This window comes from Canis lupus, chromosome 3, assembly GCF_011100685.1.
Source record: "Canis lupus familiaris isolate Mischka breed German Shepherd chromosome 3, alternate assembly UU_Cfam_GSD_1.0, whole genome shotgun sequence".
Lineage (NCBI taxonomy): Eukaryota > Metazoa > Chordata > Mammalia > Carnivora > Canidae > Canis > Canis lupus.
In genome coordinates, this window is record NC_049224.1 from 62413955 (window position 1) to 62431428 (window position 17474).

The 17474-nt window shown below is 51.0% G+C and overlaps 1 protein-coding gene across 9 annotated transcripts in view; it reads left to right on the forward strand.

Moving 5' to 3' along the window:
• Nucleotides 1–17474, forward strand: part of ZFYVE28 (zinc finger FYVE-type containing 28) — a 114434-nt gene that overhangs the window by 76943 nt on the left and 20017 nt on the right. For 6 of the 9 annotated variants that reach the window (XR_005357169.1, XM_038533239.1, XM_038533240.1 and 3 more), the window contains 2 exons: nt 3021–3122; nt 8848–10098. The exons of 1 other annotated variant lie outside the window; for it this stretch is intronic. Coding sequence is in view for 7 of the 8 variants with exons in the window: in XM_038533239.1 (XP_038389167.1) it covers nt 3021–3122; nt 8848–10098 (1353 nt within the window). In the remaining variant the exon portion in view is untranslated. Of the gene's footprint in view, nt 1–3020; nt 3123–8847; nt 10099–17474 lie in introns of those variants that run through there. 2 more of the 9 variants (XM_038533245.1, XM_038533246.1) reach the window with 1 other exon arrangement.

Consider the following 17474-nt stretch of genomic DNA (forward strand, 5'->3'; position numbering starts at 1 on the left):
TGTATATAGATCCAATACATTTCCTATAAAAACTACCTTGGCCTTTTTTTGCATAAATGGAAAAGTTCCTGAAGTTCGCATGGAACCACAATGGGTCTTGAATAGCCCAAACAATATTGAAAAAGAAAAACAAAGTTGGAGGACTCATATGTCTTGATTTCAGAACTTACTACAGAGTTATGATAATCAAAAGTGTGGTACTGTCATAAGGATAGACCACCAATGGAATAAAATCAAGACAACAGAAATAAACCAAATATCTATAGCTAACTGTTTTTTCACAAGGGGCTATGACCATTCAATGAGGAAGTTAGTCTCTTCAACAAATAATGCTGGGACAACTGGATAGCCATATAGAAGAACAAAGTTGAACTCTGTAATGATTAATTTTATGTGTCTACTTGCCTAGGCCACAGGACCCAGATACTTGGTCAAACACCAGTTTGGGTGTTGCTCTAAGCTATTTTAAAGAGGAGATCAGCATTTAAATCAGAGGATCTTGAGTAATGTAGCTTACCCTTCATAATATGGGTGGGCCTTATTCAATCAATTGAAGGCCTTAAGAGATAACAAAGTTCCCCAAGTGAGAGGGAATTCTACCTCCAGACTGTCTTCAGAGTCAAGCTACAGCATCAGCTCTTCCCGGAGTCTCTCTGTCTCTAGCCTGCCCTCCCACTCTATAGATTTTGGACATGGCCGCCACCTACAGTCGTGTGAACCAGTTCCTTAAGATAACTCTCTCCAAAAACAAAGCAATACCTAACCAACCAACCAAACAAGACTCTCCCCATTTTCCTACACACACACACTCATACACACACACACACACACACACACACACACACTGTCTCTCTGTCTCTCTGTCTCTCTCTTTCTCTCTCTCTATTGGTTCTGTTTCTCCAGAGAATTCTAACTAATACAAGAGGTAAATCTTCACACTTCCTGGCTTGGCAGTGGATTCCTAGATTTGACATAAAAGGCTTGAGTGACAAGTGAAACAAATAGGTAAATTGAACTTCATCAAAATTAAAAACTTTTGTGCATCAAAGGACACTATGGAGACAGTGAAAAGGTGAGCTGGAGAATGGGAGTGGGAGGCTCAGCAGTGCCTACCTGAGCCAGTCCCCCCGCATGTGCCCAGCAGGCCCCTGCTCCCTCCACCTCTGCCAGGCTCAACCCTGGCTGCCTTGCCCCTCCTCAGCAGTGGCACAAGCAGGGGCCTGCATGCCAGGAGCCCTCTTATCATGGGTTTGTTTCTGAGGCTCCAGACCAGCCAGGGTCAGCCCCTAGGCACTGACAGGGCAGCCAAGGTCCTCCCTGGGACCCTGGGGATGGGGGCCGGGGTCCCTCCCTGCCCCCTTCCCTGCTTTCTGAAACTAGATTGCCAGAAAGCCTGGCCAGGGATTCCCCAAACCTACCCCTTTCTGCCCATTTTCACTGCCTTTGTGCCAAGACCACTGATTCACCTGTGAAGCTGTCTTGGGAAATTTTCCCCCCAAATTGTTAATTGCACCAGAACTGTCAGCTCATGTCAGACACATAGAATAGACTAGAAGGAGTGGAAGGTTGACTGGTGCATCCTCTGCCCTCTGCCCCTGTCCCCATGCTCAGGACACAGCTGCTCCTGTAGCACAGCCCAGGTTTCTCCTGTAACTTTTGAATCTCTCTTTTTGCACATGGAACCTAATTTTTTAAGGGAAAACAGTCCATTCAGCTTTAATAGTTTTTCTTACTGCGGTGGGCACGTTCCTGAGCTAGTGAGGACTCCGTGTTGGATGGCGATGATCCGACCCCACTGCAGAGATGAGATTCTATTTGCAGAGAGAGACATGCAGGCAGTTTTCCATTGATGCAGACAAATCCATGAGCCCCTCCCCTGTGCTCTGATGAGTAGCAAGGAGCAGGCTCTGTATTTGTGGCTGTTCAGTGTGCCAAGGCCTGAGCTGTCAGGTGCCCGCAGCCCCGGGGAGAGGCACCCACAGAAGGGTCCTCCAGAGATGATGGGCCTGCTCAAGGAGGAGCAGGTCTGGACAAGGACAATGGGGCATTGGCGGAGCTGGGCAGCACCGTACAGTGTGCAGCGAGACCATCACAGGGAAGGAATGCGGTACTGCCTGTGGAATTGGCACCCCCCTGGATGGGTATCTGAGCAGAGGCTGGTCCGGGGAGAGAGGGTCTGTCCTGCCAGGGGTGACAATGACAGAGCATGAGCCAAACCTCTGGGAGGAAAAGGGGGCTTGGGGACAGCCATGGCAAAGGTGTGAGGAGCCACGAGGCCACGGATCTCACTGTGGGGTGCCTTCCAGGGTTACAGATGGGTGGGGCAGGAGCAGCTGGGTTGTGGGTCCCTGAGGCAGGAGAGACTATGGTCAGTGAGTTGGAAGGGCTCATTCGGGGTAGCTCCTGGGCTTCAGAGTGTGGATGGGGATGAGCAAGGTCAGGGTCCAGGAGTCGCAGGGGAGGCTGGGAGGGCAGCCTGGAGGCCACGCTTGTGAGAAGTCCCACCTGTTTGTGCCAAGGGCCCCTTAGATGCCCATCCAGCCCTCCTGGGATCCCACCAGGCCCGGCCTTGGAGGCTCAGCACCTGTGAGCTCTGGCCCAGGGCTGTGGGTGGGTGGCAGGGCTGCCCACTATCACTTCCAACTTCTGTGTCACGTTTGCAGTTGACGCTGTAGCTCTAATTCTCAGAAGCCTCTGCATTTGTATTAAATTTAAACACACATCCAGAGTTCCTATTTTCAAGGAGGTAGCTTTAGTAACAAATCTTGATGCTGATTTATCTGATTGCAGCAGTGATGTGAACAGTATATTTTTATGGTTATTTTATGATCCCTCAAATGAACAGCTAATGAGCTTCCAAAGATGATAAAGTCTGAGTAATTTTCAGTGCTTTTCCCCCTAAACTTTTTAAGATTCAATCACAAGAGGTGAAGTCTGTGTTGTCTGAGTCCCTGGTTGTGGTCTGGGCCTCCCAGTGGCTGTGGTGCCTCATGCCATCCTGGCTTTTTTCTTAAATGCAGTGGCCTCGTGGTCTATGCGGACGGACCTCTCAACTTGGACCGCAAGGCAGAAGACATGTCTGAGCTATTCCGGCCGTTCCACACGCTGCTGCGGAAGATAAGGTCGGGGAGGGATGGTGGGAGAGAGGGGTGCTGAGTCCCTGTTTGCCCCCCTCCCCACGCTCCTTTCTGTGAGGGCAGCGGGACTCTGCCCGAGTCTTTGTCTTTAGTTATTGGTTCATCATGTCTAGAGCCCCAGTGTACAGCCCCACACCCTTGTCCCCCAGGGAACCAAGCTCTTTGTCCTTGACCTGGGACTCCATGACCTTGGGTGTGAACCATCAGTAACATGACAGAAGCCACCGTGGCTGAGGGCTTGGCACTGGACCCTGCAAGACGGAGAGACTGGGAAATGGAAGAGGCTGGTCCCCTGGGGGCCACACAGCCTGCAGGGGAGGGTTGTTCCCCACCTCCTGGGGCCTGTCTACCCTGGCCAGGGATTGGTGCTTGCTCAGGGGTGTCTGTGTGTCCTTCCACCAGCGTGGGGAGGAAGGGCCCAGCTCTCCTGAGCACCAGTACCCTTCCCATGCTGTGGCTTGTCCTGGCTGCCCTGTGGTCCCAGCAACAGGTGCAGGAGGCATTGATATCCTTGGCACCCTCACGTGCTGTCATGTGGGCTTGGTGGTGCCTGGTGTGGGTGACCTCTAGGGCTTCTCCATAGCCTTCAGTGGCACCAGACCTAAAGCCAGCCCCCTCCCTCTGGGCCCTCCCCACAGACCCTCATTTCACACTGGAGTAGAACCCTCCCTGGGGTGGCCCCTCTGAGCTGACAGCGCCCAGCTGTGGCCTCCTGGAGGGATGGTATGGCAGTGTTGTGGGCCCTGGGTCTCTGGAAGCTCCCCTTCCTGCCTTCAGTGGAGCTGACAACCCGTGTACTCCTGCATGGACTTCCTGGGTCCGGCAGGACTGCCCAGCCCAGGGCAGCCTGTGGCCAACTTTCCCTTACTGGTGCCAGTTCTTGCAGACAGCTGGCAACTACCCTGCTCCAAGCTACCTTGGCCCCACAAGGAGCCCAAAGTGCTATGAATCCAGACAGTGGAGAGTGGCCCAGCAGGTTGGTCCTCAGAGAGTCACTGGCCCTGGGGGTGGGTGAGGCACAAACTGGGTCCTGTGATGGGTGCTCAGTCCAAACCCTGGCTCATCCGAGAGATGGCTGCTGCTACTTCCCTCACACCCAAGCTGGGTGTGAGCGTTCTGGGAAGACCATGACTCTGAACCCAGAGGCCATCGCTGCCACCTCCCTGTCCATCTGATGATGATTGAGGAGAGATGGTGAACAGGAAGGGAAGAGTAGGGTGCTGGACGCAGATGGGGTGCCCTGTGGGGGAAGGGCCAATGGAGGGGGCAGCACCAGGTGCTGGGATCGGGCAGGGGGGCCAGTCCAGAGCATCAGAGACATATGTGACATGCTCAGAATTCTAATGTACATGATTGGAATCAGAAGGAAGGAAGGGGGGGTGCCTGGCTGGCTCAGTCAGGAGCATACAACTCTTGATCTTGGGGTTGTGAGTTTGAGCCCCACCCTGGGTGTAGAGATCACTTAAAAAAATAAAATCTTAAAAAAAAAAAAAAAGGAATAGAGAAAATAAGCAGTAACAATATTCAAAGAAAAAAATGGCCAAGAATTTTCCAAAACTGAAGAGAAATCTTTTCCCCAAGACCTAGGAGGCTCAAGAAAGATACAAGGAAGATAAATACAGAGCACACTTAGGTATACCATAGTAAAATTGCTGAGAACAAAGACAAAAATCTCAAACATAGCCAGAGAAAGAGGACATATTTCTGGGAAAAGAACTAAGATTGAGAGCTGTCTCTTAACAAACAACGGGAGCCCAGAGGCAATGAAGTGATGAATATTTCACATGTTGGAAGAAAACACCCAGCAGAGACATCTGTTCACGATGAAGGCAAAATAGTGAGTTACTGAAAAGCAGAGAGCTACAGGGATTGAACAGTAGCCTGCCCACGGAGAAGAGCTAATTGGAGTTCTGCAGGCAAAGGAAAGCTCTCAGATACAAATGTGGAAATGCTTTATGGGGGTGGATGTGAATAAGTGCGCTCTCTATGGCACAATCATCGTCACGTCTTGTGGAGGTCAGGTTGCACACAGCACTGTTAACACTTGAAAATAATATCAACATTTCATTACATTAACTTTTTAAAAGAGAAAAACTGAATCATTTTGAAATTATGGACTAAGAATTTGAAAAATTCAATACCTATTTTATGACAAAAACATGTCTTAGCAAGTGAGAAATAAGTGAGGATTTCCTTAATCTGTTGAGAGAGAGAGAGAGAGGCTCACATACACATGAAGTTGAATTCTTCTGTAACACTGTAGCCACAAAAATTAACTCAAAGTGGATCCAGAACATAAACGTAAGACCCGACAAAATAAAGCTCTTGGAAGACTATAATGGACAAGTTCTCTATCACATCGCATTTTGGGAATGATTTCTTGGGCAGAACACCAAAGATACAAGCGACAAAAGAAAAAATAGACAAATTGGATTTGAACATTTTTAAATTTTGGACATCATGAGACACTCTCAACAGAGTAAAGAGGCAGCCCACACATTGGGGAAAGTATTCTCACATATTGTATCTACTAAGGGATCGATACCCAGAATCTAGAGAGAACTCCTAAAACTCACCGAGAAAAACCAAACATCCTGATTCAAAAGGGCAAAGGGGAAAGAAAAAAAAAAAAAAGGCAAAGGATTTGAAAAGACATTTCTCCAAAGAAGGTTTATGAATGGTCAACAAGCACATGAAAAGATGCTCAGCATCATTAACAGTCAGAGACACACAGATCAAAACCACAGTGAAATTCTACCTCCCACCCAGTAGAGTGGCTGCCCTCAAAACAGACAGACAACAAATAATGTGTGTTGGCAAGAATGTAGAGAAATTAGAATCCTGCACGCTGTTGGTGGGGGTGCAAAATTGTATGGAAATCCCTCAAAAAATGAAAACTAGAATTGTCATATGATCCAGCAATTCCACGTCTGGGTGTAGTCCCAAAAGAACTTAAAGTAGTGTCCCAAAGAGATGCTTATATAGCTGTGTTCTGAGAAGCATTATTCACACTAGCTAAGACATGGAAGCAACCCAAGTGTCCACTGATGGATGAGTGGATAAGCAAAATGTGGTCCATCCCACAGTGGAATGTTATTCAGCCTTAAAAAGGAAGGAACTCCTGACACCACATGGATGAACCTTGAGGACATAGTTGGTGAAATAAGCGAGCCACAACAAGACAAACCATGTATGATTCCAATTATATGAGAGGCTAGACTAGTCAAAATCATGGAGACAGAGTAGGTGGTGGGTGTCAGAGATGAGAGGAGGAGAGACTGCAGTCAGTGATTCACGGGGACAGAGTTTCCATTTGACAAGATGAATGCGTTCTAGGGGTGGATGGTGTGATAATTGCACTCCGATGTATTCAATGATACTGAATTGTCACTTAAAAATGGTTACCATGGTAAATTTCACGTCATAGATATTTTATCACAATAAGAAATTTACATAGCGCCTACAATAATGTCAGTAAATATCAGCTGCTTAAGTATAAATCTCAAGTTGTCTAAGGCCTCCATTCAAAGTCATGAAATGCCACTGACATAAAATGTTAAAGACGTAAACAGAGCTATTCCATATTCAAGGAGTGGAAAACTTCGTGTTGTGAAGATGTCAGCTATTCTCAAATCAATCTATGAATTCAGTGCAGTCTCAATCAGAATCTCAAGAAGTTTTTGTTTCTTCTTTTTTGGTAGAAATTGACAAACTAATTCTTAAATTCATGTAGAAATGCAAGGGACTAGGGCACCTGCGTGGCTCAGTTGGTCTGCTTTTGACTCAGGTCCTGATCTCGGGGACCTGGGGTTGGGCTCCCTGATCTGCGGGGAACCTGCTTCTCCCTCTCCCTCTGCCCTTCACCTCACTCATGCTCTCTCCCTCTCTCTCTCAAATAAATAAATAAAATATTTTAAAAAAGAAAGAAATACAAGAGCAGTGGGGAATGGTTGTTGTTTTCCAGCAAATGGGCTGAGTTAGCAAATATCCATGTGAGGAGAAATGTGTCTGAATCTGTACAATAATCATACACAAGAATCAACTCCAGAGAGATTGCCGATACACACGCAGGAAGTAAAAACAATCAAGAAAACAGCAGGAACATCTTTGCGACCCTGGAGTAGGCAGATTGCCTAAACAGGACAGAAAAGCACTACACCCGGAGGAAAATGTGATTTATTAAACTTCGTTGAAATTAAAACTTCACTTTTTCAGAAGGTGCCATCAAGAGAGTGAAGTAGAAAGCCCCAGAGTTGGAGAATATACCCAACAAAGAACGCAAATCCCAAACATAAAGAAATGTCAATTAGTAAGAACAAGGGAGATAACCCAACAAAAAATGGGCAGAACTGAAAAGGTTCTCAGACAGGGCACATCCGAAGGCTGCCCCACAGAAATGCACAAGTATGTTCCCCAGGTGCACCCTCTCCGTGCGCACCCTGCAAAAAGGAGCAGGTGCATTCCCCAGGGAGGTGCTCCAAGAATGTGGATGGGGACAGCCAGAGCCCAACAGGTGAGGAACAGATTCTAACCATGAGACCAGACCATCGACAACACCGAACCTCACCTAGTAGGGTTGCCAGATCCAGTAAGACAGAACCAGCAGAACTGTCTATTGAATTTGAATTTCAGATAAACAGTGAACACTTTGTGCAAGAATGTCCCACATGCTACCCATTTGGGACATTCTTATCTTAGAAAATATTCATATGCTTAAGAAGTATTTGTTGTTTATCTGAAACTCAAATTTAACTGGGCATCCTGCTTTTCCTCTGGTGGCTCTATACAAACATGATATTGCAAACAAAGCCTGCCTCTAGACAGTGTAGACAGCACATTTCCATTTATGCAGGAATGAAAACAGGCAAGACCACCTCAGTCTTTAGAAGACAGGGTGGCGCTGATGGCAGGGGGTGACTGGAAGGGCATGTGAGGGCCTGAGAGCCTGGTTCACAGTCCACCGTTCCATCTGGGTGCTGTCCATATGGGCGTGCTCAGTTTATGAAGAGTCACAAACTGCATTTCTTGGAAATATATTTTTCTGTGTGTTTCCATGACTGCACAAGAATCTCTAACCTGGACTCAGACCTGCACTGGCACTGCACCTTGAAAGGCTCATAGACTTGCTCTGGACTCATCCCAGGTGTCAACAGGTTAACTTCCTTCAGATTCTGATTTGGCGCCCCTTCTACCAGGAAGCCTTCCCAGACTAAGCCAGGTGGGCTGCTGTGCCCTGCTGCTGGTACACATTTTCCTTTGTTGTAGTTGTAATGCAGTTGTCACTGACAGAAATAGTGTTTATTACCAGCCTCTTCCAACCTAGCCCTCAAAGGCACCTGGTGCCTGCACTGTGCCTGCACGTCTCCCTGCCCCACACAGAGAGGGCAGGGCACTCAAGAACGTGCTGAGTGAAAGCCTATATGTGAACCAACATTTTGTTTTCACTAAAAGTTTTTCTTAACGTGATGATCACATCCCTAAGCACCGAGGTCTTCTTGTTTTCCTCAGGAGTTTGCAGAGTCTCACTTTTAAAAAAGAAACCATCCCAGGCAGGCAGTCATCCATCTCCAAGTGTCATTGAAAGGGTCAGACACCTTGTTGCTTCTGTGCCGGTGCAGATGTTAAGGACACTGTGTCTGTCCATTCTTGGCCAGGGGACTGGTGTGACCTTTGGAACGCTCACCTATGGTTTTTGTCTTGACCCTTGTAGGGACTTGCTGCAGACCCTGACCGAGGATGAGCTTCACACACTGGAAAGGAACCTCTGCATTTCCCAAGACGTGGAGTTCCCTATCCGGGCAGACGCCCAGATGCCCCCCACCCTGGCACCCGCCTTTCCCTCACCCCTTCCCCCTGAGGAGCTGCTCTCAGCCAAGGCCAAAAACCCAGATGCGGAGCTGGCCTGCTCCATGCAGTATGATGACCAGGAGCTGGAGCAGCTCAACCGCATGGTGCACAGGGCCGGGGACGAGATGTCATCCCTCTTGTCCCCTCCCAGTGCCTGCCAGTCCCCTGCACACAGGCCAGGGGTGGAGGGCAGCCCCCACAGGGAGGCATCCCCAGGCAGCGCTCGGCTACGGCCCAGCAGCGATGAGGAGGAAGGAAGGGTGTTCTTCATGGATGATGTGGAGGGAGCTGCAGAGGTCCTGGGCAGCCCATCTGGGTGGACAGGCAGTGCCAGTGCTGACCCCCAGGAGAGAGGGCAGGACAGGGGGCGTGGAGAGGCGGATGTCAGCCAGCCCTCTGAGGCTGAGGAAGGGGACCTGAGCAATAACAATGACGTCTCGCATGATAAGATGTGGGCGCTGGGCCCCAACTCCTGCAGCTGCCTGGACTCTCAGCCACACCTGGATGGCTGGGAGGCGGGCATGGACGCCGCAGAGACAGCCGAAATGATCGCCCACCGGACAGGGGGCATGAAGCTCTCGGCCACCGTCATCTTCAATCCCAAGTCAGCCCCCACTGTGGCCTCTACCATCGCTGCCTCGGACACCCCCGGAGACAGCGTCACCCCGCTGGAGCCCATGGCCGAGGGGACAGACAGTGGCTCCCACAAACTCAGCACTGCAGCCACCAGCTGCCTCCTTAACTCCTGTGTGTGCTGCGGGGGCGGCAGGGAGGACGCTGCCGCCCAGAGCCTGCAGGACAAATGTGGCCCCGGAAGCGTCATCAGCGCCTCTTATGTCAGCTCCACCAAGGCCAGTGCCAAGGGCCTGGCCAAGGGACAGGAGGAGGCGCGGCCTGTGCTGGAGGTGCTACCCTCCGAGGACACCCCTACCTCCGACAAGTGCCTGACACACACCTCGAGTGCACAGGTGAACACAGCAGACAAGTCACCTGCAGCAGGCAGTGGCACAAATCCGGCTGGACAGCAGGACAGGGCGGAGCCCCCAAAGGCCAGGGTGGAGAGTCAGCAGGGAGAGGCAGCCGAGGAGGAGCCTCAGTGCCTGTCAGGCTCTAGGTAAGCACCACTCTGGCCCGGATTCCTCTCTGTCCATCCAGGCTCATTCCCTAGATGTTGGCGTGTCCCTCAGCCTCCCAGGTATGTGAAGGGAAGTGGCCCGTGTGGGACACAGGCGCTGAAGGGGTTTAAGCAGCATATATCAGGCTCAGCCCAGAGAAGTGTCCCCCAACACACCCTGACCACTCTGTTTCTTTTCTTTTCTTTTTTTTTTTACCACTCTGTTTCTGACGCTATGGGCTCTGTGCAGGTGATATGAACCCAGCGCCAAGCCCTCAGCTCACCCCCTTTCACCACCGTGGCCCATCCTGGCCCCAGGTGCTCCATGTCTGTCTGGGTCATGGGTTGGGGGCTGGGAATGGGCAGTGGTCACCTCTGAGCATGCTCTCCACCTTGCTCACTGTTGTGGTCCTGGCCCAGCCCCTACCTGACTAGGTGGCTGCTCAGCTCACATGGCGTTGCTGTTAGCTGTGCAGATGCTTAGCAGTGGGCGTGGAGCCCCCAGGGCCATGGCGGGATCCTGAGGCCACCTTAGGACCGCCCTGGGTATATTCTCCGGCAGTACCCCCAGGGCCCTATTCTCCTCAATCCTCCCCTCCCCTCCCTAGGGGTGCTTTTGTGCTCCCCTCTGCAGGCAGGGGGCCAGGAAGGGCCAGGTGGGGGTCTGCAGGACTCGGCACCCGCACATCTCTTCTAATTTGGGGCATCTCTCCCTTCCCTTGCTCCCTATGCCCTGGACCTATCCTGAGCGACGCAGGGTCAGTGAGCATTGCCCCCACACCTGCCCTGTGCCTGCTGCGGCCTCGGCATTGGGAAAGGAAGTGTGGGCTCACATAGGACTGTTGTCTGGTCACCACCCCTGGTCTTCTCACCAAGGCCCTGCCTGCTGGAGCTCTCACCTGGCTTTGGCAGTATGGCAGAGGTGAAAGGACGGGGAGGAGGGTTCAGGCTGGAGGCTGGACAAAGCTCCCGTGGCCACAGCCCTCGGATGGTGTGTGACAGGAGCTGGCCGGACCCCACGGGTGCCAGGGCCTCTGTTCCATGTGCCAGATGGAGCTCCTTGTGGGGTCTGCAGTCCCTCCCCATCCCCTCCCTGAGCCCCAGGGGACCACTAGTTTGCTGTCTCCATGGGTTTACCTCTTCTGGACACTGGCTCAGACACACAGGATCACATCATATGTGAGCTTTTGTGTGTGTATCCTTTCACTGAGCATGATGCTTTCAAGGCTTGTCAGTGTTGGAGCAAACCTCAGTGCTTCTTTCCTTTTTATGGCTGAGTCATATTCCGTGGGACAGACAGAACACATTTTGTTTATGCATTCACCTGTCAGTGGGAGTGTGTTGTTTTGCTGCTGTGCAGAAGTGTACATGCTTTTGTGTGGTGTGGGGTTTTATTTCCTCTGGGTGTATGTGCAGGAGTAGACTTGGTGGATTGTACGCTGACTCTGCAACTGTTTGAGGAGCCATGGCCTGTTTTCCGAAGTGGCTACAGTGGCGCCCCTACCAGTCACACGTGAGGCTCCACTGTCCCCACGTCCTTGCCAGTGCTCATTAGTGCCCAAGAGTCTGTTAAATGGGTCTTTTGTCCTTGGGGTGTGCATGCAGTCATGGACTGCTTTTGACTCACTCGAGACCTTCCTCTCTTTGAGGCTGTGCCCTTGGTACAGCAGGGCATTTTACTCCGTTTAGTGTGAGATGTATAGAGATTGCCATTTATACTTATTTTAATTTTATAATTATTTCAAATATTTGCATGGTTCCCAGTCAAATCTATAAAGTAAGGTATATCCAAGGGCGCCCCAGAGGCTCAGATGGTTGAGGATCTGCCTTTGGCTCAGATGCCTCCAGGACCCCAGGATAGAGTCCCACATCAGGCTCCCTGCTCAGCGGGGAGTCTGCTTCTCCCTCTGTCTCTCCTCCTGCTCATGCTCTCTCTCTCTGTCAAATAAATAAATAAAATCTTTTTAAAAAATAAAGTAGGATATGTCCAGTTTAGTTTACCTTTCAATCTTAAAAACCTAAGCAAAGCAGTGTACATGCACACATCCCTCTTCCCCCCCATTCTCTGGCTAAGGGCCTCATCCTGCAAACACTTTCATCTGCCCTGCTCCGCCAGCCTCTAGCCTAAAGGCCTGTCTGTCGTGGTTTCCAGAGATGTGCTCATGTTCCTGTCCAGCCATGTGAGTCCTGTGTGGCTGAGCCGGCGTGCCCTCGGTCAGGTCTTGCTTCTGGCCTTGGGGTTGTGCCAGACTCTGCTGTACAGACAGTGCAGATGTCTCATCCTATTTCTGATAAGTCCATTTTTGAGATGCAAGCCCATCTTCCTCAGCCACATCCAGAGGAATGAACAATTTTCGCAACCTGCTGGGTGGCTTTCTTCCTCAAGTCCTCTGACCCACTGCATGGAGTGGATTAGTAAGTGAATCATTTTTCTGCAGAGATGACAGGAAATCACCAGAAATTCCTTGCCAGGATACATGGATTTTTCAGTGTTTGACCCGCCGCCCTTTCCGGTCCAGCTGGTGGACACCTACCCTGTCTCCTGCTTTCCTGACGTTTCCCATGTAGACACTGCTTATTTGTGTCATGAAGACAGCTTTCCAGGCCCTATCCAACTTAGCTCAAATGCTGAAGCTGAGCTGAGCAAAGGAGAAGCCCTACCGTGGCCTTGAGACAGTCCCGTCTTCCAGGGAAGCTTTTCCAGAAGGTGCAGAGGGCCTGAGGAGGGAGGACTGTGGCAGATGGCCAGGTGATCAGAGCAGCCATGCTGGGCCAGGACCTTGGACAGCGCTGCCCCCCCATGCCTCCCCCACCCCCACCCCACCCCCACTGTGCCAGGAGCAGGGGGAATCAGGTCAGCCAGGTGTCAGCAGATGGTGCATGGGGTCCCCCAGCCATGAATACATCAGCAGCACCATCTGCTTACGTCATAAACTGACCTCATAGAGTGTGATCTAACGACAACGTGGAGGTGACAGAGCAAGGGTACCATTAAAATGGACAGACACAAAAGACCAGCCTCACACAGAAGGGAATTTTGCTAAAATTCCAACAATTCTAACAGAAGATTCTTAGAAGTCTGGGGTGTTGCTGTTGTCATGACGTCCCAAGGCTTCACAATGAAGACCGTGGTTCTCATGCTCAGGGGCAAGTGATTATCCCTTCCACCAGCAGATGGAGAGGCTAGTGTTTGCCTCAGCTCAGACTGCCTGGAGAAGGTGGCTGGTTGGCAACCTCCTGCCTCTCCACCACCCCACAGGTGCCTCTGCAGCCCCGGTGATGGGCAGGCAGCAGTGGTGGCGCTGTGCTCACCAGTTCTCTGTCCCACAATCTCGTAAGGAGGTCACTCAAGTGCAGCCTCAAGTTCTGTGATCCACACAGAGTTGGTCTAGGCAGGCAGCCTGCGGAGCTGTGACAGAGGATCTGCTTGTCCCGAGGACACGGGGAGCATATTTTCCTGATCAAGCAGAAGACAGGTGGAGGGACCAGACACTGGGGTCTCTGCTCAGCTGACCAGATGGTCTGGGCTGGAGAAGCCCCCTCTCGGGCTTTCCCACAGGCTCTCCGTTTATCCCACTGCATGATGGGCCAATTCCATCAGTGCTGTGGCCAGAGTGGTGCCAGGACATGGCCCCCAGCAGAGTCCTGGGCAGAATGTTCTAGAATCACATGTTCTTTAGCTCTTTTCTTTGTACTGGCTTTTCTCCTGTCATTTCAGGAAAAGTTAGGAGCTTTTTAAAGGGAAAGTTAGCATTTCTTAGAAGCTTGTTATCCCCTGTCTAGACTTACCCCACTGTTCTAGAACCTTCCATGCTCTTGAAGCCTGAATGAACCACTTGTCTACAGTATGGAAGCGCGGCCTGCCTTAAATCTGTTTTCGTCCTTTCTGCTGACATTTGACTAGAGTGTTTCCATCCTGCTGCCTTCTTTTAAAAATATCGTGGGCTCTTTTTTTTCTTATTATAAACATGGTCCCCCCCTCATTGCAGAAATTTGGAAAATATAAGAAGAAAAACAGAAGGAAATAAAAGTCCTCCTAAATTCTATGAGCAGGTTTTTTTTCACTAAACACTATCTTATGGTCATTTCTCTGTAAAGCTCTTGAAAAACACTATTTCCATGGAATTCTACTATATCCTAAGGACATAAGGATGTATCTAGTTTATTCTACATTTTCCCATTTCGATTATTTTTTTCTGTGTTAAGTTAGCCTTGTGGCCACAGTCCCTTATGGTTCTGTGTCTGCCTCTGGGATTATTTCTTTAGAACCGACCCTTGGTAGGGTCACCCAGAGCAAAGATGTGAAAAGTCTTTGGAGCTCTTTCTGAGCCTCACAGCGGCGTCTGGTCGGATTGCAGAGGTGCCCCTGGTGTATCACATATGGTGTCGGTGTGTCTCCATGCGCCCAGCTGCAGGAGCCCTGAGCCTTGGGAGTTGCTGTTGTTCACTTTCCTCTGATGGCTGGTACCTGTGTCCTTTTCTCTGTGTCATGGCACCTTATCCAGGCGTGAAGTGACCATTCCTGTCTCTTGCCTGCTTTCCGGCTAGATTTTCATGACTTTTTTTACTGCCTTGAAAGTGTTCCTTCTGCCTGGTGCATCTGCTTTGGGCAGATTTACTTCTGATTTCATGTGTTGATGCCTTTTGATTTACAGAAGCCTTTCATTTTGTTTTGTGTAATTACGTTTATAAAAATTCTAGAGAAAATGTGTGGTTCTCACTTTTCTTTTTTCTCTGGTTGATTGTGCACCTGCCATCCCTGCCCACCCCAAGATTGGGGAATACTCTGCCTTTCTGCTCATGTCCTGTGGCTTTCTTTTCTTTCTTTCTTTGTTTTTTTTTTTGTTTTTTTGTTTTTTTTTTTAATGTTAACTCTGATCCAGTTTCAGAGGTCCAGGTTGTTTTGTATCGGAGAGAGTGACCATCAGGGGCTGATGGCCGCCACCCTGACACATAGGTGGTCTTACTTGAGTCTCTGACTCAGGGGTACCTCGGTGCCTGTCCTGCCCTGGAGGCCTACTTTGCCTTATTCAGTTTTTTAGCTGCACTTAACAATCTGGCTGGTGGTCCCCTGCCTCTCCCTCATGCAATTGATGGACCTCCCAGGTTGTCGTTTGGGGTAGAATGATAAGAATCTGGAAGGGCTGTCCTTGGTACAGGCTTCTGAGCTTCTGCTCTAAGCAGGTGATACATGCTCCTTCCTTGCAGATGGGGATTGCTGGCATAGCTCACCTGTTGTCCATCCTCACCTGTTTGGGTCGTGGTCTTGGAGGACACATATCCACCACATGTGTCCACCACATGTCCACCACATGCAAATGCAGAGGGAGAGTGGGTCCAGAGGAGGGAGGGCACCTGTGGGGTGGATGCGTGAACTCAGCCTCCCCAAGCCTCTGTTTGATTGGCTGCAACATGGCTAAAAACAGTCCCCGGCTCAGGTGGCATCTGGAGGAGGAGCCAAGAGGCTACAGAACATTGTTCCTTCTGATTACTCCACATCTTCCTTGTTGTTACTTGTCCTCATTCCTTGCTGTTACTCACCCATTATTACTCAGTGCCATGGCCCATCATTGTTCCTTGCCATCTTGATATTACCAGCCTTGACTTTACCTCCCTATCGCATCACTGGTTTTATGGTTCCTGGGCCTAATTTCCACTCCACACTGGTGGTGTGATCTGTCCCAAGCTGACAGACTCTGGAGAGCTCCAGCCTCCAGTGTCACCTCCTCACTGAACTTGGTTCTTGGCGGTCTGGCTCCTTCTCCAGCAGATGCCTGGCTTTCCTCTGTGCTGTGGCCCTGTTGGGGTTCCCCTGAGCAACTCTGCCCATTACTGGGGTTGGGACCCAGGCTGAGGGCACCAGGGTCCTGGGGATGCCCTTGGTCCAGCCCCCGGGGGCAGCCATGGCTGCAGAGAGGAGCCACATCCTGTTTCCCAGAGCCCAGCTCAGCAACCCCTGAACACTTCTCCCCATATGGAGGGAACCGTTTGAGATCCCTGGGGACCTCATGTCCATGGCCAGCCCAGGGGAGGGCAGCACATGGCTATACCAAGCTTCTTCCAGAAGCGTGTGGTGAGTGATGAGACCTCCGTCATGTGGAAACCTTCCCCAGAGGCATGGGGCTGGCTCTTTGATGTGCTGTGTGCACGCATCACCCAGTCAGCTTTCCCTCTAGCAGATAGGGTCAGGCTACCCCCTCTCTGCCTGGGATCAGCCCCTGCCCGGGGTGAGGCCTTGTCTGTGTCCAAAGGCTACTGGTATTTCTGGCCTCCAAAACTTGGAGGGGCACATGGTTTGTGTGATCACAGTGTATGATCAATAGCCTCAGCTCCTCGTGAGGCCACTCTGGAGGGATGGAAGTGCCCCAGAGAATGAGTCCTGAGCTGACACTCCCAAAGGTAAGGGGATGTGAGTCAAGGCATGGGAGTAGAAAGGACTGTGCGCCACCTGGGCCAACTGGCCACTCAGTGACCCAAGGCATGGAGGAGCTGTTTCCTGGCCTGGCGCTGCCTGCCCCATTGCTCTACCCTCCTGGGGGCTTGTCAGAAGACCAGCTCTGGGATGGGGTGACACTGTGGGGCTGGGCCTAGCCCAACTGCCCTCTGGCAGCTGTGGGACCCTGGGCAGCAGCATGTCTGCCCCATTGGGACACGCCCATCACTGCTGCTTCTGCCAGAGCCGTTCTGGGGTGGGACGCTGGGTGCAGGCCATCCATCCTGTGGCATGTGTCTTTACTATGGTGCAAAGAGTACCGAGGCCTCCCTCCTCGTCACGTCCCTGGGAGGAAAAACAAGAATGATTGAGTGGATTAAAAATAGAGAAGGACTTAGAATTAATTAGACTCTTGAAAACCAGATTAGGCATAATGACTGTCAGCAAGTCAACTGTTAAGTGATGGGGCCGCATGGCAGACACCGGGCAGGTTGGGAGCCAAGCACTGTGTGAGGTCAGAGAGCAGGTCAGGGCTGGGCTCTCACCTAAGCCCCCACCCGACACCCACCATTCAACCTGCAGCCAGCACAGTGACTAAGGCCTACGCCACTAGAACCCCACAGGGGTTGCAACAACCCTATAAGGCCAGGTAGAGTGGCTGCATACAGTAGGCACTGGGCAAGGGGTGCTGACCTTCTCATTGACAGGCCTCACACTCTCAGAATCTTTTTTCCAAACTCACAGCCGGGTGTGGAGCTGGCTTGGCTGAGGGGTAGCTGTGACCGCAGGGTGACTCAGCACCCAGGACAGCTCCATCCTGGCTTCTGCCCCCAGTGACCCCACCTAGTATGGCCCACCTCATTCCAGACAGCCACTCCAGCTGTGGCTGCCTCCCTGCACTCTAGACATCTCACATCTTCCTCCCACCTGCTGTTCCCTCTGC